Source organism: Sorex fumeus, unplaced genomic scaffold, assembly GCF_029834395.1.
Source record: "Sorex fumeus unplaced genomic scaffold, SorFum_2.1 ptg000024l, whole genome shotgun sequence".
NCBI lineage: Eukaryota > Metazoa > Chordata > Mammalia > Eulipotyphla > Soricidae > Sorex > Sorex fumeus.
In genome coordinates this window covers 57,700,223-57,723,538 of record NW_026606081.1, presented here as the reverse complement: position 1 = coordinate 57,723,538, position 23,316 = coordinate 57,700,223, and the positions used below count along the sequence as shown (strand labels likewise).

Sequence of the window (23,316 nt, the reverse complement as noted above, 5' to 3'; positions counted from 1 at the left end):
GACGCCCTGGTCACCACCATCACCCACCTCATTCTGCAAGTTTGCATTGGTGTTCCTGGTGTCCTCCAGGGAGGCCAGGGTCTCTGTCTTCTCCTGGGACAGTTGCTGCATAAAATGCCTGGCATCTTCCGCTGTCTGCACAGCCTGGAGAGAGAAACCTCGTTGAGCCACGCCGGGGGGGGGGGGGGCAGGGAGGGGTTGGCAACAGTGGCACAACACAGCGTGAAACGCCCCACAAACCACCCACACCTGCCACAGTGGCTCTGGCCCCGCTGGCCGCCGGTTCATCCTACGGGGACTCGCGTCTGAGCCGCTCAGCAGCAAGACTGACACCCAGAAACAGCCCAGGGCTCCCAAGAGCCTCCATTCCTCACACAGAATAAAAATGACATGAGCGGACAGCTAAGCAGGCCTGGATGGAAAGCGTGGGTGGGGGGGAAGGAGAGGAGATGTGAGCAGTGAGCACCGGTGTGGGAGTGGGAGAACGGCAAACCCTGAGTCAGCTGGGAAGAGAGAACACCTGCCCGGCACCAGGCACCCTCGAGTCCAGGCTGCCCTGCACCGGGCACACTGCTGGTGGCACAGGGCCCCCCCCGAGTCCCAAGTGAGCAGACTCAGGGCAACCGCTCAAAGTCCCCCCGGAAGACACTGCTTTGCTTTACAACTTAGTGCCTCTCTCATGCCTTCCCTTACGTCTTGAAGAGCCACAGTGCAATCTTCCGTGAGAACTCCCCCCGGAAATGAACATACTGTCCTTTCTCGGTTTTATTCACAGCTTATGCCTTGTCCTAGAGGTCACCAGGCACGTGGTGACGAGCTGTCCCTGCGCCCGCAGCAAACAGCCCGTGACACACGGGTTCCGTGGGGGTGCACCTCTCCTTGTGCCGACGAAGAGCAATCCTCTTAACCGCTAAAAGGGGGTGCCCGGGGCCAACGGGGGTCGGCCTGCTCCACTTTACCGTAAAAGACTGCAGCGTCTCGAGCTCTCTGATCTTGAAGGTGAGCCTGATCTTGTCCTTCTGGGCCTCCAGGAGGTTGGCCGAGACGTGGCTGCTGGTCTGGGCCAGCCGACTGACCTCCTTCTGGAGGAGGAAGTAACTGCCGGCCAGCTGCTCCTTCTCCCGCAGGATCTCGGCCACCTTCTTGTCTGACCGCGCCTTCTCCTCCACCAGGTCCAGGTGCTCGGCCTGCAGCCCCTGGGCACGCGCCCGCAGCTCCTCCGCCTCCTGCTCCAGCAGCCCCAGGCGGCCTCGCAGCTGGCTGGCCTCGTGGGCGGCCGCCTGGGTCTCCTGGGCGCGGGCCTCCCGCTCCTGCGCCAGGGCCTGCTGTGCCGCGAGCCTGTCCTCCGCCAGCCGCCGGCACTCCTCCTGCCGCTCCGCATCGAGCGCCTCCTTGGCCTGCAGCACGCTGGCGTGTGTCTTCTCCAGGCTGCGGGCTGCATCCCTGGCCTCCTGCAGCGCCGCCTCGAGGGCGCCCTGGCTGGCCGCCAGCCCCTGGAGCTCCTGCTGCAGCGCCTCCAGCTCGGCCTTGTGCACGGTCTTGGTGGCCTCGTCCAGCTGCGTGCGCAGGCAGCTGGCCTCGGTGCCCAGCAGCTCCTTGGCCTGCAGCGCCGCCTCCAGGCTGGCGCCCAGCTTCTCCTGCTCCTGGCGCAGCAGGTCCTTCTCGAGCTGCAGCTCCTTGTTCCTCTGAGCCAGGCCGTCACGCTCCAGCTTCAGGGCCACGCACAGGCTGTCGAGCTCCAACTGCTTCTCGAGGGCCGACTCTTTCTCGGCCGTGAGCTCCTCGATCTCTTGCACCAGCGACTTCTGATCCCACGCCAGCTCATGATAGGAATACTGCAGCTTCTGGATGATGTTGTCCTTGTCCTTGGCCAGGGATAGGTTCTCCAGAACCAGCTTCTTGACATGCTCCTCCAGCTGGCCCCTCTCCTCCAGGCCCTTCTTACACTCGGCCTAAATACCAGAAATGAAAATGGCAGAGTAGTCTTACCTGCACACGGTGTATACGCGCGCGCGCACACACTCACACAACACACACACACACACACACACTCGCAGGATGGAGAGGCTCAAACACAGTTAGCTTCTTGGGCTCAACATATCTACCTGCCTATTTTGTGGATGGGGGCCCCACACCTGGTGGTGTTCGGGTCTCGCTCAGGGTTCTGTGCTCAGGGATCACTGCTGGCAGGGCTGGAGGACCAGACGGGATGCTGGGGATCAACCCGGGTTGGCCGAGTACAAGGCAGCACTACCCATTCTACTATCAGCCTATTTTATTTTTGAAATGCCGTCTGAAATTATTCCTGACAGCTCCCCGGAAGTTTTAAGTACAGTTGGATCTTGACATTGGGGCATAAGATTTTTTCCCCCCACTTCAATTATTCTATTACAAAATCCATCACTCTGTCATAGAAGGGATGCATTAAAAAACTAGTTTTCAGTACAATTCAAAGAACCACAAAAAGTATTTTGTTGTTGAACTTTGTGCAGAAGGGGAAGGGAAAAGCAACCACTGGTTGTCAAACGATTTTCACAGGGACAAACAGAGGCAGGAAATGGACTTAGTCCCAAAAGTTATACACTTTATAGAAAATCCAGACTAATCCACCAAGCTTTGGAGACTGAAGCCAACAGGTTATGCTTGCCAAACACAGTAACAACAAGTCTCAAAATGGAGACATTAGTGGGCCCGCTCGAGCAAATCGATGAACAATGGGAGGCAGTGTTTGCAGTAATTTGGGAGGGGCCCAGAGGCTCCAGGAGGAGTGGCCGCACACGGGCCAGGGTCTCCCTCACCTGCTCTCCCTGCCCGTCAGCAACGGGTTGTGCGTCTTCGTTTCTGAGTCTCAATGCACACCATAGTTTAACCGCCATGTACTTTCCAGAACTTTCTGCAGCAAGGGCTATCTTCTCTGTCCAGCTCAGCAGCCATGAGCTGCAGCAGGCTACTGGTGTGTGCTGGGCAGCTGACCGCTGACGGTCAGGTTACCGGAATGGGGCTGACCTGAGCATGCACACGAGGCTGCTGGCCACAGAACTGGGCCGTGCAGGTGGTCCAGAGAGGAGACGTAGCCCTGGCTCTGGTGCGTGGTGGAAAGAGGCCGGGCACCAACACACACGCGGGCCATGGCCGCCACTCAGCAGCCCTGGTTTCCTCTGATGTAAGCTCGCTTCCGTTTTCTTTGCATTGGCTTATAGGTATGTATACACACACATATACATACAAGCACATACATGTATAGGCATACACATATATGTATAAACTATACATGGGACCAAGCGTGTAAAACTGAAAATGTATCAAAATATGTACATATGAATTAAAATACACTTATTATATGGATGGAGCAATAGCACAGCGGGTAGGGCGTTCGCCTTACAAGCGGCCAACATGGCTGACCCGAGTTCGATTCCTCCGCCCCTCTCGGAGAGCCCGGCAAGCTACCGAGAGTATTGGATATGCCAGACACAGTAACAACAAAGTCTCCAATGGAGACGTTACTGGGCCCGCTCGAGCAAATCGACGATCAACGGGAGGGCCTTTACCTTTACCTTTATTATATGGATATAAAGATGTACACATATGTACATGTTATGTATGTACACACATATATGTGTGTGTACATTATTTTCCTTCTTGTTTTGGGGTTCACACCCGGCAGAGGTCACGGCTTCCTCCTGGGTGCTTGGGGGACCCTGGGGGATGCTGGGGATCCCCCTGTAGGTCACGTGCACAGCAAGTGCCCTCTCACTGCACTAGTTCCAGCCGCTTTATTTCTCCCCACTGAGCTTCGAACCTTAACATTTCTTTGATACATGAAAAAATGCCTTTGAGCAATCAAGTGAAAACATGAAGGCCTGAACTTACCGAAAAAGCTGAAAACAAAACGGACAGCCCAAGCTGGGGTCCCTGGGCTTCTATGTGCTCTGCCGGGCGCCCCGGGAGCAACCCCCTTCCGGCTCTCACAGGCGCCGACGGGCAGAGGAAGTGTCTGAGGCTGCAGGCCGAGGCCCCCAACAGAGCCCGACCCCGAGACGGCGGCCCTGCGCCCACACACCTTGGCCTCGTCGGCTTGCGTCTTCAGCTCGGCCACCTCCCGCAGCAGGCTCCCGTTCTCCGCCTGCACCGCCTGCAGCTTCTCCTCCGCCTGCAGCAGCAGCTTCTGCAGGGCCTGCAGCGCCTCCTCGTGCTGCGCCTGGCTCTCCGTGGTGGACTTGGCGTGCTCGGCCTGCAGAGCCTGGGACTGGCTGCGGCTCACGTCCACCTTCTCCCCCTGCGGGGAGCCGGGGGCCACCGTCAGCCGCAGGCCCCCTGCCTGCCCCCAGCACACACGCGCGCGTGCACACACACACACACACACAACGCACACAACACACACAAACATACCCGAACACACACGGCGACTCTGCTCACCAGCACACACACACAATGTTCGTGAAAATGAACTTGCACTTAGAACATAGATAGATACTGGGGGCTGAAGGGCTGGCACAGGGTCCAGGCGCTCGAGAACAGCCAGCCGGTTAGACCCTGAGCCAGGAGTACCACCGAGTTTGGGGGGAGCCCCAATAAACATGGTGATCATCTGGGGGCTGGGAGAGAGAGAGCACTGAGTAAGGCCACTTGGCCCCGGTCTGAATCCCGGCACTAACAGGAATATCCTGAGCACAAAGCCAGGAGTCGCCTCCAAGGACTGACAGGCATGGCACTAGTCCCCCACCACCACCACCAAAAAAAAAAAAAAAAAAAATATATATATATATATATATATATATACACCCCAAGGCCAGAGCAATAGCCCAGCGGGGAGGGTGTTTGTCTTGCACAACCCGCCTTTGATCCCCAGCATCCCATAGGGGATGCACCATCAGTAGTAATTCCTGAGTGCAGAGCCAGGATTGACCCCTGAATGTCCCCAGCTGTGACCCAAAAAGACAAAAAACAACAAGAACAACAAGAACAAAAAACCCAGAAAACAAAAATAATCCACCCCAAACTCAGCTATCAATGCCCAGTGTGTACCTGCCTGGCAAACATGAGTGAGTTGTGCAAGTATGTATGTACTTGCTTGCATGTCCAAGGACATGTATGAGTCTGCACATGACAGAAGCCCATGTGTGTATACTGGGGTGTGTGCATGGCTGTGGACACACGTGTGTACACATGTTCTCTAGCATACACAGATAGACTGTGATGCTGCGTGTGCTGGGCCCATGCTGCCCCGGCAAGGACGATAGGACGATTCCCTTGGAAACCTCCCGCAGGGTTCTGAATGGCTCCTTCAGGGCTCAGTCTCGGGTCCTGACGGGACCCCGTCAGTACAGTCTCAATGGAAAGGCCCAGTTCATCAAGGTCCAGCGCCGGAGTGATGGGACTGTGGAGAGGGCGTTTGCCTTGCACGTGGCTGACCCAGGTTCAATCCCCGGAATCCCATGTAGTCCCCCAAGCTCCGCCAGGAGTAATTCCTGAGTGCAGAGCTAGGAGTAACCTCTGAGCATCACCAGGTGTGACCCAAAAAGCCAAAAAAGAAAACAAAAACAAAAACAACCAGATACTTTAGGTGTTTTGCTTTGTATGTGCCCAACCCAGGTTCAATACCCAGCATTCCACGTGGTCCCCTGAGGGCCACCAGGTGAAGGTCTCAGCACAGATGAATACTAAAAAGCCCAAGACACAAACAAACACACACACACACACACACACACACACACATACACACAAATCCTAAAAAGAAAACCAGAAAACACACTTTGATCCAGTGCAGGAAGGTGTCTGGAAGGTTCCAGAAAAGCGGCCTTCCCAGCACATGTCTCTCACCCCCTCCCCTTGCTGTGAGCCCCCAGGGCTCCCGGCTGCCAGGGGAGACAGAGCCGAGGGGGCAGGGGCATGGGAGAGGAGCCTGAGGCGCTGCTGAGGGGAGGAAGGAGCCCGGCACTCCGGGAGCATCGCTGGCCACTCACTGATCAGGCAGAGGCGACGGGCACAGAGGGGACAGAGCAGCGCACCTACCTTTGCTGCCCCAATGGGGGCTCGCACAGCCCCTGGGGCTTTCTAGCTGACACGCTCGTGAGCCTCAGAGGCGATAGGGCCGAGCTCGCCTGAGGAGGCTTCGCTTTGCCCTCAGCAAGGTGAAGATCAGCGTCCGACTCCCCTGGTACTCACCAAACTCCGAAGCTCTTTCTCCAAAGCCTCCTTCACTCGACTGACTTCGTTCAAGTTCTCCTGAAGACGACGAAGCGCTAGCTCCTTCCCCTGCAGCTCCTCGGCCAGGCTCTCGGCCTACCAGAGTGACAAGGATGGAGTGAATGGAGCAAAAAGACGAACAGGAACGGGAAGGGGAAAACAAAACAGAAAGCACATATGAGAAGCCCATGACCCAACACAACCCCAAAGAACAGAGGTGTGAGGTGAGCGCGATTGCCTGAAGCTCTCGAAGCCTTGGCGCCATCAGTTCTGGTGATGACTGTCTAGTGGTGACTGAAAACGGCTCAAACAGAGGCGTTTTCTAGACCTAAATTTGGAGCGACCAGAAAATAAGAAAGCCTATGAGAAAGATTGACTTTCCAGGGGCGGGGAGACGGCACAAAGGGCTGGAGTACACACCAGGCCCGAGTTGGAACTGCAGCACCACCGGGCGAGCCTGAGATCGGTCCACAAGCAGAAAAGACCCACTACTGCTGGGCGGGAGGACCCCAGAGCCCAGAGCATGGCTTGGCGAGGAAGAAGGACGTAAGCAAGGGAGGAGGGAGGCTAAGGATACGAAGGAGGGAGGGAGGAAACAGGGAAGAAAGGGAAAGGGAGGGGAAGGAGGGAAGAACAGGTTATCTTTTTTTTTTTTTTTGGCCCGTTAGAGCTAATAGATGAACGACGGGAGGACAGTGACAATGACAGTGACCCTATGGGATCCTGGAGATCGAAATCACGTAGGCCGTGTGCAAGGCAAATGCCCTTCCCACTGTACTATCACTCTGGCCCCCAAGATTTACTTTCTTGTAGTTTCTTGTCTGTGACTTTAAAAGTCTGAGGTGTCTCAATATGAAATTTAAATCGAAGAACCTCTAATCCACTAGACAGCAGTCACAGAACTTGATGTTTGTTACATCTTGATGCGAACAAGTGGGTCAACTATCCCCTGCTGTGTCCTAGGAATTGATTCCGTTTGTTTCTGGAATGCCAGCTAAGGAGTCCTGAGTCCTGAGAGGAACTCCCGGGGGTCTCTGGGACCTTCTGTTATGTCTGTCAGTCCTGTCTACAAATCCCACAGCCCTTCCAACTTGGCCAACAGAGAAGTTTCTCCAACAAAGCGCACAGCGCCAGGGGGGTGGGAGGGAGGCGGCTGGGAGGGCGCGTCTCTGCCACCACAATCCTATAGGAGGAAAAGGGCATTTCTCGGGGCTCCTTGGTGAGAACTGCAGCTTCCTCGGCTTGGCCCAGATCTCACTGTCTTGTCCTTCCCCAGGGTCAGGGCTACCATGAGAGTCCATGCCCGTGGCCAGCAGGAGGCCATGCTGGAAGGCGGACTTGGCCCAAGCACCCCTTAGAGGCTGAAAGGGATGAAATCTCTGCAGGGCTGGGCTGGGGCTTGTGCTGCAGGCAGGGAGGGGTTGGCAATGAGAAATACCAAGATGGGCCACGTCACCAGCCCTGAGGGAGCTCAGAGGTTCAGAGGCATTGAGCACCAGCTGGAAACTGAGGCGCCTCGGGGAGAGAACGGCAAAGCCAGTCACACGAGCAGGTGGTCAGCAAGGTCAGGGAAGGACCCCTGCGGTCAGCCTCGAGCCCAAGGGTCTGGGCGGAGTCGGCGAGTACGCAGGGGGCCCAAGGGGGGGGGCAGAGGTTTGCTTTGGGGGCTCCTATCTTGTTTTCTCACTGGCCTTGTGAAGAGTTCTCTGTTTCAGAAAGACCCCAGATGGGCCCGATTAGCCAGGGCCTAGGCTAGCATGGCATCCGGGTGCTGGGGACCAATGACCGCCCCAGAATCGTGCCGACACGTTCTCAGTCCCATCAGAGGGAACCGCACGGGACGTGACCGGGAGACCTGTCAGCACCAAGCCGGAACACGGCGGCGAGCACACTGACACACAGCATGCAGGGACCGAGCGTGGAAGTGGGCGAGGGCGCCCGGGTACCAACCTGCCACTCTCGGCCCGCTCTGCATTCTCTAACTCCTGAATCTGCCGCTCAGCCACCTGGAGCTGCCGCCTGAGCTTCTCCATTCCCAATTTACCTCGGAACTGGCCTTCTGGAGTCCATCGAGCTGCAAGAACTTCTGCTGAGTGGCCTCCAGCTGTGCCGTGGCATCGGCCAGGGCCTGGGCTTGCTGACTACACATGGCCCACAACTCCTCCAGGTGCGTTACCTTCATCTCCGCCTCCTGCAGCTTGTTCAGGGCGTCCTCCATCTCCACCAGGTGCTGGTCCTCGGTCTGGTCCAGCTTGGCCCGCGCGGCCTCCAGGCTGTTCTTCTGCTCCTGGGCCGTCCTGTCCAGCCGCGACCTGAGCGTCTGCAGCTCAAAGGCGTGCGCTGCACGCTCAGCCACCTGCTGGGCCTTCAAGTTCTCCACCTCCTGCTGGTACTCGAACTGCAGCCTCTCCATCTGCATCTTGAGCTCGGCCAGCTCGGCCGCCTCGGCGCCCACGCCCCGGCTCACGGACGCCTTCGGCTCACCCATGGCCTGTTGGTGCGGGGCGATGGCCGTCTCCAGCTTGGACTTCCACGGGGCGATCACGTCCGTGTTCTCCTCGTTGGCATGGTCCAGCTTGGTTCTCAGCCCCTCGTTCTCCTTGGCGAGCTTCTCGGAGGCCGCCTGCAGGGCCTTCACCTCCTTCTGGTGGGAAAACAAAATTTCCATGAACTTAAAACAGGAAGGAAAGGAAGCAGAAATAGAAATTATTCTTTTGCAAACTGACTGTTTGCTTTTTCTTGTTTTAAGGAATACCTTCCAAAAAACTGGGGTTCTAAAGGATTTGATTTGTGCTGCTCGACTGAAAATCAAAGCTGAGGCAAAGGCGTAGACCCAACTGTCAGAACGAGAGAAAAACGCTCATCAACAGCAGCCTCCGGCCCCAAGGAGCAGAGGTGCCTCCGCCGGGCCCTCCCAGGTGCATGACCCCAGGTATCCCTGTCTGATTCTGAGTCTCCAGCAGAAGTGGTCCCGGCGGGGTCGGCCAGGCCACCCCGCATCCTTGCCTGCACCCTGCAAGCCTCTGGGACCTGCCCGGGCTTTACCTCCAGGTCGCCTTTGGTGATGGACTCCTCTTCGACTCGGAACTGGAGGTCCTCCACTTTCCTGTGGGGGAGAGGGAGAGTTGTGAGGGGCGTCACTGCTGCCCCCCATGAGGGCCACCATCCTGTAGATGCGCGCCCGACCCAGCCCCCGGCTCCACACACAGGAGGGCTGAGAGAGTCAGCGAGGGCCAGAGCGAGATTACAGCGGGCAGGGCGTTTGTCTTGCACGTGGCTGACCCGGGTTCAATTCCCAGCATCCCATTATGGTCCCCTGGGCAATGCCAGGAGTAATTCCTGAGTGCCGAGGCAGGAGTAACCCCAGAGCATCGCTGGGTTGACCCAAAAAGAAAAAAAAGAAAGTCAGCGAGTCCCCTCGGCTGCGAGCACTGGGTGGGACCCGCAGGCTACAGGAGGAAGCTCTGTCGAGCCAATGCCAGGCGCAGTGCCATATCAGCCTTTTCTGCCTCGCAGCTAACAGAGGTGGTTAGAGACTGACCAGGTGTGCGTGCCAGTCCCTCCCAGCCAGCGCCTGTCCCCGCATCGGGACAACAACTGAGCCCCTGGGGGAGAAGCAGCAAACGACTCGGGGCCAGGGCGGGGGGGCAGGAGGGGCTCCCAGGGGACGTGGCGAGTTCGGCATGTGGAGCTGAGGGGCTGAGCCGGGTACTGGCAGTGCCCCTGGGCACCACACTGCCGGGAGCCCATCTGAGAAGACCGTCTTGGCCGGCACCCCGTGTCCGTCTGTCTGCAGCCTGGCCTGAGCCCTGCCTGTCTGCTGCCGTGCCCCATGGGTGCTGTGGGTTTCCTCCCGCCCAGGATTAACCCCAGGGACTCCCACAGGGCCCCACTGGGATACGACAATTCCCAGCCACCCAGCACAGGCCTCCGGAACACCAGGCCACGTGGACACAGCAGTGAGGGCCGGGGGTGCCTGGGCTCCAGTGAGCTTCCCCCATTCCCCCCCGTGTGGCCACGCTCAGGACTGGGCACCCGGTGGTTTCTGGTCCTCACAGCCCTGGAAGGCCGGGCGCGCCCCGCCCGAGGCAGTTCCCCAGCTTGGGGCACGGCCTCACCTCTTCTCCTCCTCCAGCTGGTTCAGCAGCTCCACCTTCTCCCGGTCGCTCGCTTCCAGCATGGCCCGCTGCTTGTCCATCTTGGCCCCTAGCTCCAGGACGTGCTGTGGAGGCAACTGCGCGTGAGTGTCCTCGCCCGCCCCCGACAGCCCTCTGTGGGCTGGTAGCGCCACCTGCCACCGCGGCACACTGAACGCGTCTCCCACCTAAGCTGCAGCGTTTCTGGAAGGCCAGAAGGGAACCACACCACGAAAGCACCAGCGGGGACAACTTGGCGCTCCCGGAACCCCACGGGGTGAGGATAAGGGGCATGTGATCAAACCACGCGCCGGATGCCACCGCAACGACGGCAGACGGGGACCCACGGCCTCTCCCTGCACTGCTTGCACCAAGGTCGCGCCCAGCATTTGCCGCAAGCGTCTCTTGGCCCCGGCACTGTCGTCTGCACAGACGTCACCTGGTCGTGCCTGTCCCGGCCAGGGCCAGCTCCTGCTCTATCACCCCCACATGGCTCGTGGCCTTGGCCACCTCCACCCTCTCCAGGTCCCGCTGGGCCAGCAGCTGCTGAATGTGCTGCTGCTTCTCCTTCAGTGCCTCTTGGAGGGCGGTGGTGCTGGAGATCTTGCAGGCATAGCGAGAGGAGGTTTCTGGCAACTGCAAAGGAAAAAGAGACGTGAAGGGGGTGGGGGTGGCGGACGCGGGCATGCACACGGCTATCCTCAGCAAAGCACATGGAGCAGCGCTGCATCCTTGCATATGGGCCAGCGACTCTTAGCAGAAGCATCTTGAAACCTTCCCGAAGATCCTTGGACAGGACCTGAGCTCCACTGACGGGCTTCGTGGGAATCCAGAGACTCTTCTGGAGAGCCGGAGGCAGCCCCCTCCACAGCCCGCTCTGGCTTGAGCTTCCTTAAGGCTGAGCCCTTGGCATGAGCTTGAGGCCGGCTCCAGCATCTTCAGCCTTGTAGGTCCGTCTGGGTCTCCCAGGGCAGCCTGGCCCTTCTCTCTTCCTCTTCCTTCCAGCTCACCTCGCTCTCCCCAGCACCCGCCCCAGGCCTGAATAACAGTAACCAGAGACTCTTGTCTCTGGGAATGGCCTCGTGCCCCTGAGGGTCACTGGGTGTGACCCCATAAAAGACCCCTGTGCCATCTGCCTTCGAAAGTGGGGGATGAGAGGCTAGAATGGTAAAGTTGCGGGGAAGGCGCTGGCCTTGCAGGCCGCTGACCCCAGCTGGATCCCAGGTACCCACCCCATAGGGTCCCGAGCCCACCAGGAGTGACTCCTGAGTGCAGAGCCCGGAGGAAGTCCTGAGCATTGCTGGGGTGTGGCCCAAAATCCAGGAAAAAAAGGAACAAGTGGTGGGTGAGCATGTGTGAGGGCTCACGCCCAGAGAGCAGGACAGCAAGGGCAGCTCAGGGGAAGATCAAGCACAAAGGGAAGGAGAGAAGAGGCAAAGACAGTGGGAGGGGAGGGGAGTGGGCTGGAGGGCCGCGGGGACCGGGGGTCCTGTCCGTTCTGTCCTGGGCTCGTGGTCGCTCATGGTTGCTCTGCAGACCCAGTTTCCTTGCGGCACAACGGCCCCTGCAGGCGGGGACACAGCGGGACCTGGTCTTCATTCTTCAGGCACACGGTGGCGGGGGCTGGGGCGGGGGTGGCCGAGGATGTCCGCTCCTTCTGCCCGGCCACGCCTGACCCATCGCCCTGCTCTTGCCGCTTCCCTGCATCATCTGAGCTGCTGCCAATTGCCTGCTGACTGACGGGCCCAGCAGGGCCCAGGCTGTCCACTGCTGCTTTGCCTGCTGGGAGCTCTCGAGCTACCTGGTTCTGTCCGGGGAGCGGCTCATCCTTGCCTCTGCGTAAGGATCTGGCCGTGACTTCCCAATACACTTAAAGTATATTGGTCAGATTAAAAGCCCGGCAAGCTACCGAGAGTATTCGATATGCCAGACACAGTAACAATAAAGTTTCCAATGGAGACATTACTGGGCCCACTCGAGCAAATTGACGATCAACGGGAGGGCCTTTACTTACTTTACTTACTAAATGCTCTCCCCAGGGCCAAAGAGTCTATTGTGGGGTGGGGGGGGGGGTGGGGGAAGGTACTTTCAGAGGTTCAAGATCCAGCAACGTCAGGAGTGACACAACCCCCCTGCAGAGAGCCAGGAATAAGCCCTGAGCACCCCTGAGTGTGGCCCCAAAACCAAATAATAAATAAATAAAATTTCTAGGAGCACACGAGCTCTCGGGCCCAGCCATGTGCAGTGCTGCCGGGAAGTGCACTCAACTCTGATTTCAAGGGGTGGCTGGGAAGAGCTTGACAGCCTTGGGGGTCTCCAACAAGACCTGGGCTCAAACCCCCTCCACCAGGAGCAGCCCCCAAGCACCACGCCTGGAGTCCCTGAGCACTGCCAGGTGAGCCCCAAAACCAAAGAGCAAAAATAAAAAACTAGGAAAGGCGGGCGGCGGTGTTCCCTGAGCCTCCTGGCCTGAGCGGTGGGGCACACACACGCTTCCTGGGCCCGAGACAGCTCCCTGAGGAAACCAGCCCGGGAGCGAACGGCTTCTTTCAGCCAACCGTGGAGACGAACGAGACTGTGAGTTCAGGCGCCAGAGCAGAGAGAAAGCAGCACCCCTGGCATGGGGGGAGGCGAGCGCTGAGGGGCTGGGCAAGGTGGGGGCCACGAACTGAACTCAGGATGTTGATGCCAAAGCCTCTGCCCTGCGCGTGGTGTGTGAGGCCCCAGGCTCCATGCCAGCAAGGCCAGACCCTCTGTGGGAGCCTGGTACCTCAGAGAGCAACTCAGCCAACAAGCGAACCGGGAGGCTCCCACAGGGCACGCCCGGACCTGTGTGCATGTATGTATGCATGCACGTACGTTCCTCTGGGCATATCTACACACACCTGTGTGCACACGCGCATTGTGTCTATGTAGGTACGTGCCTGTGTGTATATACCCATAAGCCTGTGTATATATGGTATGCACTACGTGTACATGTATGAGTCGCTGTGTGTGTGTGTGAACACTTGTGTGTGCACGTATGGAATTACATTGTCGAGGTATACTTCCATGAAGTCACACAGAATCATTCTATATTCCTGTCATATGTGCTAACGGTGATGTGCAGTGCAGGAGTGAGCTCCGCCCTGCGTAAAGATATGCAAGGCAGGGGCCAAAGGGCTGGAGAGCGAAGCCCCAGCGCTGCCCAGGCTCAATCCCGGAGGCCCGCCAGGAATAATCCCGCGCACAGAGGCGGGATAAAGCCCTGGGCTCTGCCAGGTGTGACCCCAGAACAGAACAAAACAAGACAGCGGGGGGAGGCTGGAGATACGGCTCAGGCGTGGGGCTCTTGCTCGGATGTGGGAGGCCCCGGCTCAACCCCAGCACTGCAAACGGCCCCTTCAAGCACTGCAGGGTGTGGCCCACAGTCAAGCAGAGAAACAAAACCAAATTCCACAAACGGGCTGGCTCGCGAGGGAAGGCGAGGGGCTTGAGTCTGCTCCCCTCCTAAATGGTGAGGCGAGGGGAAGGAGGATTCGGACGTGAGGATGGAGGCAGGGCAGGGAAACCTGGTGGTGGTCGAGCAAGACAGGACTGGCCCCAGGCCTGTGCCCACGGCGCGTGGCCTCCTGGCTCCCGTTCCCGTGTCATCTGTTTTGTATCTTCCGTTGCACACACACTCACTCCCTCCTCTTCCGCATCGAGGGTCAATGCAGGGAGCAGAGGAGGCGGCAGGAAGCGCAGCCCCCAGCAAAGCCAGCCCCCTGGGACACATCTCCATCGTGGGCCCGTTTCCCTGTGGACAATATCTCAGGACACCCTTGCACATTCGGACACACTTTAGTGTTTATGACTCAGAGAGACGTGAGGGGAGAAGCCACGAGGTCCCAGCTTTGACTTGCAGCCCCGCAATGGACAGAAGTCGAGGCCCCTCTGCATGTCGACAGGGGTGCAGAGGGACAGGAGGGAGCAGGGAGGGACGGAGAGAGCAAACAGGCAACGCCAAGCGCCAAGCGTTCCCCAGAGTCTCTGGGTCCCGCTCTGACCCTCCGACGCCCTCTTCAGCTCCCCCACTTCATCCCTAAGGCGGCCTGAGCCCTGAGCACCCGAGGAAAGGCCCATCCCTGCTCCTGTCACCGGTGGTGGCTGGGAAGCCGCTCGCCTGCCCCCCGGAGCAGCCCAGCCCACCCAGTCCTGCTCCGCCTCTCACCCCTGGGGCCGTGGGAGTCTGTGAGGGCCTGAGAACCGCGCGGGGTGGGGGGAGCTTCTTACTAGTCCCACGCGGCTGAGCCTGCTGCTCATGGATGAGGCCACGGAGCTCACGGAGCTGAGCGAGGAGGCCGACGGGCGGCGCTTCAGGCTGGCGGGGGTGGTGGCCATCACACGCCTCACGGGGGCCGCCTTGGCCTTGGCCGGCGTCGTGGAGGGGAAGCCGATCTTGGTGACTTTGTGAATGCGAACAAACAAGCCGTACTTGGGCTGACACTGGAAGTACCTGCGACAACGAGGAGGGGGGGACAAAAGACCCCTTTGGCAAGAGAGACAGGCGCCGACCGAGGCGTCCACTGAGTCCCACAGCCTCACACGCCCACAGACTAACACGCTCCCACAGCCCCACACTCCCACACACTCACACCCCAACAAACACTCCCACACTCTCACACCCCAACCAACAGTCCCACACTCTCACACTCCCACTCACCCCAACAAACACACTCACACCCCAACCAACACTCCCACATTTCCACAGCCCCACACTCACACACTCATATACACACCCCTCATACATACATATCCACACCCCAACAAACACTCCCACATTTCCTCAACCCCACACTCACACACTCACACCCCAACCGATAATCCCACACTCCCACACACTCACACCCCAACCAACACTCCCACACTCCCAACGTCCCACACTCACAAACACTCACACCCCAACAAAAACACACTCACACTCACACCCCAACCAACACTCCCACACTCCCACAGCCCCACAGTCACACACACGCACACCCCAACCAACACTTGCACGCTCTCAAACCAACAATGACACGCTCTCATTCCCTCACAAACATGCTCACACCCCCACCAACACTCACATGCTCATGCCCTCACCAACACTCTCACAGCCCCACACTCACACGCTCACATACACACACCCTCATACATACATAGCCACACTCCGAAGCACACACATTCAAACATTCACACACACACTCCCTCGCACGCCGCCCACCCCCACCGTGCAAACCAGGGGCGATTCCAAGCAGCCTCCCCGGCATCTGAAGGGTGACAGCAGGCCCGGGGGGTTCCTGCGGGCCGAGCACAGCTGCATGTGGGAGCCCCAGGCTGTCCCCACATCCCTGCAGGGTCCCCGAGTGCCACCGGAAGTGGCCCCGCCTAAGAACCAAGTGAAGTGGCCTGCAGTCCCCTCAGCGCCTCCCGGGCACCGTGCATTGCTCCAGGCTGTCTGGGGGAGGGGCAGGTGCACCTACCTCGTTCCGGCCACGGCGCCATCGTTCTTGCCCAGCGGCTTGTCCAGCTCCACACCACACCAATCCCCCTTAGCGAAGTTCGTCTCCCCGAGAAAGCGCACCACACCGGCCTTCACGCCTCCCACCTGCCGGAGGGACGCAGGTCAGGCACCCTGGACTGCGCATAGCGCCCCCACCCCCGAGAAGGAACATTCTGGCTTCAGAGTAGGGATTTCCTTAAGAAATCCCAAAGGTCAAGGTGCCATTTACCCCTGCAACCCCTACAGGGTGAGCAGATGCTGCTGCTCAGTGTCCATGCAAGGCAGCGGCATTCACACCCACTTGCTGACACCGGTGGCCTGGCTGACCACACCCCCGGGAATCTCTGACCCAGGCCAGCCACCTGGTGTGGTGAGGGGGTCGCTGCCCCGTGGGTGTGGGAGCGGAGCCGTGGCAACCCCACCGCTGGAGAACAATTAAGCCAGAAACCAGCTAAAGGAAAATGACTGTTCTCATATCTTAGCGGACTTCCATTTTCCAGTTCTCCTTCACTATGCCTTGGCTTCACGCTTGGCCCCTGGGACGCAGAGCAAAGCAGAATCACAGCGTTGGACACTGACGGGAATGCTGACAAATAGGGCTGGAGCACTGGGGGAAGGGCACTTGCTTTGTGTGCGGCCACCCTGGGTTCAATCCTCAGCACCCAAGATGGTCCCCCTAGCCCGCCAAGACTGATTCCTGAGTGACCCCAAAACCAAAAAGTCAAAACAGAAAGGAGAGAGAGAGAGAGAGAGAGAGAGAGAGAGAGAGAGAGAGAGAGAGAGAGAAACCTCAACTAATAATGCCCGAGAGCGCAGTTTTCTTTTTTCGGGTCTGGGGTAGGACTGGGTTCACGTGCTAGGGGGTCACTCGCAGCACGAGGGGTAGCAGCGTCACCCAGGACTGTCTCTGCGAGTCCTGAAGTGCCATCTGCAAAGGCCCTGGCACAGCCTCCGTGGCCAGGCATGGGCCCTGGGCACTGTGAGTGTGACAAGGAATAAAAGAACAAGAGACAGGTGGCTGGGGTGGCGGCCCTGGGCTGAGAAGAGGCTGCAAAGTTCCTGTCTCACAGTTGGTCATCGGCGAAGAATTTGGCACAGAACATTCCGTCCCCGACCTTGAAGCAGCCTCCTCTAACAGCACAGCTGGAAGCCAGTCAATTCTCTCAAGACCCTGACATCATATCCTGGAAATATCATCTGCCCAAAACTGCTGCAAGCCTGTCTCCAGAACATTCTGTCAGAGCTCAGCTGGAGAGAAGGGAAGTGATCTCCCAAGGTCAGGAGAACCACCGCACATCAGCCCGGAGAAGCTCTTCACGGTTGGACTCTGAGACGCCACAGGACGGACAGAGTGACCTCCCTCTCTGAGACACCATAAGACTGACCAGAGCGACTGACTGTCCCGCTCTGCGACCCCGGCCTACTTGCGAGCACAGACGGGACTTGAGGTCAGAGCTGGGCATTTCCAGTGACCCCAATGAGGGTCCCTGAGTCTCCAAAGAGAACCAAAGTAGCACAAGCATGGGGGCAACCTGTCCACTGCCAGGGATGGGGAGTGCCAGGGGCAGGGGACCGCCTTCCACAGGCCTAAGTCTGGAACAGCCATGTCAGAGCCTTCGAAGGGCTCCTCGGAGGTCAGTCCCGTAAACATCGGGGCCAGCTGGCGCAGAACCTAGACTTCCTGTGCGCAGGGAAGAATGGGGCAAAGGGCAGGAGGCCCTTTGGAGAGCCGGGAGGGCGCAGCCCTGCACGGGAGCTTCGCCTCAGTGCCCTGAGGCCAGCCCCCACTCGCCACGGCCTCCTGACCACGGCTGCGTTAGGCCGTGGAGCGCCAAGCAAACCTTCCTTGAATTAGGAAAAAGACCAAAGAAAGTGTTTGGGTTTTCTTTTTTCCCCCTTCTTCTTTCAGAAAACAGCCATTATGCTGGTTGTGGTTCCCCCCAAAAACCCTCAAAAACTTTTTTTTGAAAGGCGTGCTCTAGCTGAGGTATGGAGCGATGGAACAGCACAGCGGGCAGGGCGTTGGCCTTGCACACACCTGCCCGGATGTGGTCCCTGAGCACAGGGCCAGGACTCAGCCCTGAGCACCACCACCAATAAATGAATAACTGATCAGAGTTATTCACCGCAGAGCCAGTGGCAGTGTCCCCGCTCCCTTGTTCCAACGACACTGGTGTCCCTGTGTCCGGGTGTGGACGGTTGTGAATGCAAGTTAAAAAAAAAAGTCTTTTTTGATCTTTGGGTCTTTGGGTCACACCTGGCGATGCTGAGGGGTGAGTCGTGGCTCTGCATTCAGGAATCATTCCTGCGATGCTTAGGGGACCCTATGGGATACCGGGGAACCCGGGTTTGCTGAGTGCAAGGCAAACGCCCTCTCTGCTGTTCTACTGCTCCAGCCCCCCAAACAGTTTTTAAACCGTGAGTCTCCTCCAGCTCCAATTCCCTCCCCGTGTTACTCTTTGGCCATCCCTGAACCCTGACCGTGACCCTCCAGGACCCTCCGAGGGCCACCCTGCGCCTGCAGGCAGGTCTCCTCACAGCTCTCCTCTCCGGCCTCCACAGCTCTGACACCGGCCTGGCGGTGTCCATCCCTGTGGTCCCCGGGAAGCCACTGGCTCCGGGCCAGCCCCCAGTCTGTCTGGTCAGAGCCGCCCGCCTCAGATGTCCCCGAGGTGACTTTTCCCGGCCGCTTCCCACGGGTTCTGAAAGCGTTATTGAGTGCTTCTGCTGGGGGAGAACAGTTGTCTACAGCCAAGCGCCTCTGCTTAGGGGACCTGTGCAGAGGAATGGGCTTGGGGTGGACTGAGGATGCCATGTGCAGGGACCTGGTGACCCCCACCAGAAACTCATCTCACAAAGGGTGCCCCCTCGCCCCCACCGAAGGCCTTCCAGGAGCTGCTCAGAGAAACCCAAGAGCAGGTGCTGAGTCTGAAGATCGAGCAACCAAGACAGCAAAACATACTCTTGAGAATGTTCCGGAGACGGGTCCCTACCCGTGGCCTACCCAGGGTCCATCCCCGACACCCCAGATGGTCCCCTGAGCCCTACCAGATCCCTGAGTTCAGCACCAGGAGGAAGCCCTGAGCACGGCCAGGTGTGGCCCAAACACCAAACCACACACGTCTGGAGAGACGGCTCAGGGCTTGCGCACAGCAGGGCACGGAATGGCCCGGAGCGCCTCGGGGTGAGCCCTGTGATGCCCCAAACATAAACATCACAAACCAGAGCAATGGAACTGATTTCCAACTTTGTTCGTTGGTTTGTTTTTTGAGTCACAGTCAGAGTGCTCAGGGCTTACTTCTGGTTTGGTGCTCAGGGATCACTCCGGGATGTGCTTGGGAGACTGTACATGGGACCAAGACTTAAACCCGGGTCAGAGGCGTGCAAAGCACGCGGCCTCCCCACGGCATGACCCCTCCACCGTGTTTTGGCTAAACTGGTAAAACTGGCAGCATCCCCGCACGCATCCATCACGCTGGAAACTGCAGGACCAGGTGTCCTGGCTGCTCGTGCTTCCACCCAAGCCGCGAGTCTGCAAAAGCTGATGGACCAGACAGGCGAATGGACACCCACCCGCGACCGCTGCCATCGGCACTCACCAGCACCTGGTCCCCGAGCTTCAGCTCCTGCTCCCCGTTCTTGAGGGAGCCAGCCTCCGAGAGGTTGGAGATGGACTCGCTGGCCGTCCTGGTCAGGTTGCTGATGTGAGGGGCGGCTGGTGCCTCCTTTGTGGAGGGCTGGGGTGCCTTCGGGGCGGCGGCAGGGGCCGGGGAGGCCGACAGGGGCGGTGTGACCCGGGCAGCAGGCGCTGGCTGCAGGCCGTTGGTCTCATCGTCGGCCTGCCAGCTCCTGCTCAGCTTGGACGGCCGGGTGAAGATGCCCTTCAGCGGCTCGCACTGGAAGTAGCGCACACCCGCCACCGAGCCGTCGTTCTTGCCGATGGGCTCGTCCAAGACGATCCCGGCCCACTGACCAGGGGCAAACTGGGTCTCCCCGAGGAACTGGATGAATCCAGGCTTGTTCCCCTTCACCCAGACTCGTTCCCCGACCTGGAAGTCGTCCACAAACTCCTCCTGCGTCTCCGAGGAGGGGGCGCTGGGGGTTTTCTCCCCAGGCACGGACTTCTCAACGGGAGCAGCCGCTGGAACAGCAGAAAGGGTCAGAAGGGTCAGAAGGGTCAGGAAGGGCCTGTCCAGGTCCAGTTAAAGTGTGGTTGGGCGGGGAGGGACACCCAGCAGTGCTTGGGGCTACTCCCAGCCAATGCCGGGGCTGCTTGTGGCGAAGCCTGGCCGGGCCCGCCGTGAAGGGGACGTGCCTACCTACTGCAGCATCCCAGGCCACAGTCATATTTGGGCAGCTGAGGGGAAATCTTTGGACACACCCCGTGATGCTAGGGACCAAGCCAGGCGAAAGCTCCAACCCAGTGTCTTATTTCTGCTGTGTCCACTGGCCCATCTTCTTTTTCTTTTAGGGGGGGAGCACCCCAGCCAGTCCGCAGGGCCTATTTCTGGCTCTGCGCTCAGGGTCACTCATGTGAGGTTGAGGCTGGAGAGTCACATGGGGTGCCGGTTGCCCTCCCCACTGTCCTGTGGCTACGGCCGGCAATGAGGCCCTTTATTCCAGGTGAGTCCACCTCCCTCAGCCTGTCCCCAAGCCCGGGTGAGGGGGCTAGCATTTAGGAGGGAGCGTGTTGGTCGCCTCAGCTGTCACCAGTTGCCGTGACACTAAAGTCACAGAACGCAACACTCTTGTGTGAGAGCTGTCCCCAGAGCCGCGAACGTGCCTATAGCTCAGGGAGCCCTTCCCGGGCGAGGACTCGGGAGGGGGTTCCCGGGTGGGAATGAGTCTCCCCTGGCCCGGGCTGAGCGCACTTACTGGCTGAGGGCGCCTTCAGGGCCCAGCTCCCATGCTTGAGGATCTTGGTGGGGGCCTTCAGCCCGCTGGGCCTCAGCAGACTCATGGTCAGGTGGTCAGACGCTGCTGCGGCCACTACCGGGCCCTGACCGTCGAGCCCACTGTGGGGCCTTCTGAGGCACACTCGTTCTCAGGGATAAATCTCTGAAGAGCAGAGGAGAGAGTCTGTCTCAGGGGAGCGACCACTGCAGCTTCCAGAGCCCAGAGAGCTGCCAGTCTGACACTCGCCACCCCGAGTGCGACCCCCAGCCTCCCGCACAGCCCCCTGAGCCCACCAAGTGTCATTCCTGCACAAAAACGCAATCCCAAACAGACAAGCAAACAATTGCAGATTCAGGGCCAGAGGGCAGAGGGGACAGGTACTTGCCCTGCGGGCAGCTGACCCTCACGCCCTCCCTGGCATCACACCCACCCCCAAACAAATTCAGGAGCCAGAAATCGTCCCTGAGCACTGCGAGTGTCACTGACCACCTCTCCGTCCAGACACTGACTAGCCGGGAGGCGACTCAGCAGTGATCACTGGTCTTGTGTGTGCGTGTGTGCGTATGTGTGTGTGTGTGTGAGAGGCCCGGGGTTACACACAGAAGCTAAGGCAAGCAACACTCACACTTTTTTCTATGGGCTGAGAACTGCCAGGGAAAAGGGCCCAGCAAGACTGCGCCAAAGGGGGGCTGGAGAGCGATAGCACAGTGGTAGGGCGTTTGCCTTGCACGCGGCCGACCCAGGTTCGATTCCCAGCATCCCATATGGTCCCCTGAGCACTGCCAGGACTGATTCCCGAGTGCAGACCCAGGAGTAAATCCTGTGCATCACCAGGTGTGACCCAAAAAGGAAAAAAAAATTGCGCCAAAAGGGAGCGAAGGAGGTTTTGGCATTTCCTTCGTTCCTTGTGACACTGCCCAAGTTTGATAACCACAAGCCAGTATTAACTCCATTTCTTAACCCACAGAACTGAGGCAGACATGTGGATGGGGGAAGCGTCGCCATGGCAATGGAACTCCGAGGAAGTCAACAAAAGCTTCATGGCCACCAAAAGACCACCTGAGGGCACGGGACCCAAGGTCTGGTCAAAATTAACCCACATTAGGAGGCCCAGAGCAGGCTGGACCCCCCGAGGGAATAGGAACAAAGGCCAGGAAAGGAATTTCTAAGAGGACCCTGGACCACTCAACTCTACCCCCTTGGCAACCACCCTAGCAACCCACTCTAGGTAGCTAGAAACTCCCACAGGGGCAGCCTGGGGAAAACCCGAGATTAGCCACCTTGAACCAAGGGAGGGCGCTCATGTGTGCCCGAGCCCAGGGACTGCTCTCGCCTACGAGGTTGGTCATGTCACGGGCTTCTCCCCTCCTGACGTGTGGACTTTCGGACCGAACGCAACCAGGCAACCTAATGTGTTCAGTGGCTTTCTGCGCCTCTGGAGAAGCCGCACTCTCTCTCGAGCCTGTTACTCCCTCCCTCATTTCCCCTTCCTAAAAGCCTCCAAATAAAATGTTCCTGCTTCAAGCTCATCTCCTGAAATGCTTTACTGCGAGAAGGACAAAGGCCCAGGGGCCTGAGGAGGTCGAGGATCGACTCCCTTTCCCTGAAAAGGGCAACCCCTCACTCCGGCCCGAGACCCCGGGAAGGCCTAGTGGGCGTTGTGGGGCTGGCAGGGCTCGTCGCGCTCATCAGTGCCAGCGCTCCAGCCAGTCCCGGGGGAGTGACATCTTCTCCTCTGCTTCTCATCAGCCCCCCATGAGGGCCCACTGACTTCAGAGTCATTCCACATTGAATAGAAAAGTCCGCAGGGGGCAGAGAGGCAGGACAGTGGGGAGGGCACTTGCCTTCTATCCAGTTGTCCTGGGCTCGATCTCCGTCAGCACAGGGACGTTAGCCGGCCAGGGTGACCCCTGGGCACAGCCAGGTATGGCCACCCCACCCCACCCCACCCCACCCCCAGCCCAACCCCCCAAAATATATATATAACTACTAAAAAAACTTAAACAAACTAAAGATTAAAAACTATCATACACTAAAGAACTGTTAGAGAAAAAAGCCGCCCCCACGCGGGCAAAAAGCCCAAAGACTCAGATTCACCTGTGTCACACTGCACTCGCAGCTTAGAGAACTGAGCTCTGACAAACAGGCTCGTGCCAGTCTCCTGCAGAGACTGAAAATGGCACTTGGAGTCTAGAACGTTCCAAGGTAGAATGAGAATTCAGCAAGGAGGAGGGCATCATGGGCCCTTCTTAAAGGGGCAGGCGCCACCCTTCGTGACGCCAGGGTCCGGCTGAAGCTCCGGAGGGCTACCCTGCAGACATCAGTACTAGCTGGCCAATGTGCTTCTGGTCCCTGCGGGGCCCAGTTCTGGACCCCTGGGCCCTGAGAAAGTGGTTTCAGAAAAAGGTTGACAAATGTTTAGCAGTTACAGATCTCCAGCTGAGGTCATTCGGCATCCCCCGAGTGGGACCTGGACCCAGTGACCGTGCCCAGGGCCCTCCTCAGGAGCCGGGCCATAAAATCTGTGGACGGGAGGGGGGGGCGAGGGGCAGGGCGACAGGGCAGAGGCCCTGAGCCCGACCCTGACAGTCCTGC

At 58.8% G+C, this 23,316-nt stretch overlaps 1 protein-coding gene across 1 annotated transcript in view; it reads right to left on the bottom strand.

Moving 5' to 3' along the window:
• The window catches only part of LOC130023418 (CAP-Gly domain-containing linker protein 1-like), a 41,279-nt gene extending 20,494 nt beyond the window's left edge, over positions 1-20,785 (bottom strand). Inside the window, 13 exon segments of the mRNA XM_056113921.1 lie at positions 28-144; positions 4,061-4,267; positions 6,178-6,282; positions 8,133-8,233; positions 8,236-8,833; positions 9,235-9,292; positions 10,305-10,408; positions 10,762-10,781; positions 10,784-10,958; positions 14,577-14,799; positions 15,806-15,930; positions 19,425-19,966; positions 20,701-20,785. Of these exon segments, the coding sequence (XP_055969896.1) occupies positions 28-144; positions 4,061-4,267; positions 6,178-6,282; positions 8,133-8,233; positions 8,236-8,833; positions 9,235-9,292; positions 10,305-10,408; positions 10,762-10,781; positions 10,784-10,958; positions 14,577-14,799; positions 15,806-15,930; positions 19,425-19,966; positions 20,701-20,785 (2,460 nt within the window).
• Positions 20,786-23,316: the final 2,531 nt, after the last annotated feature.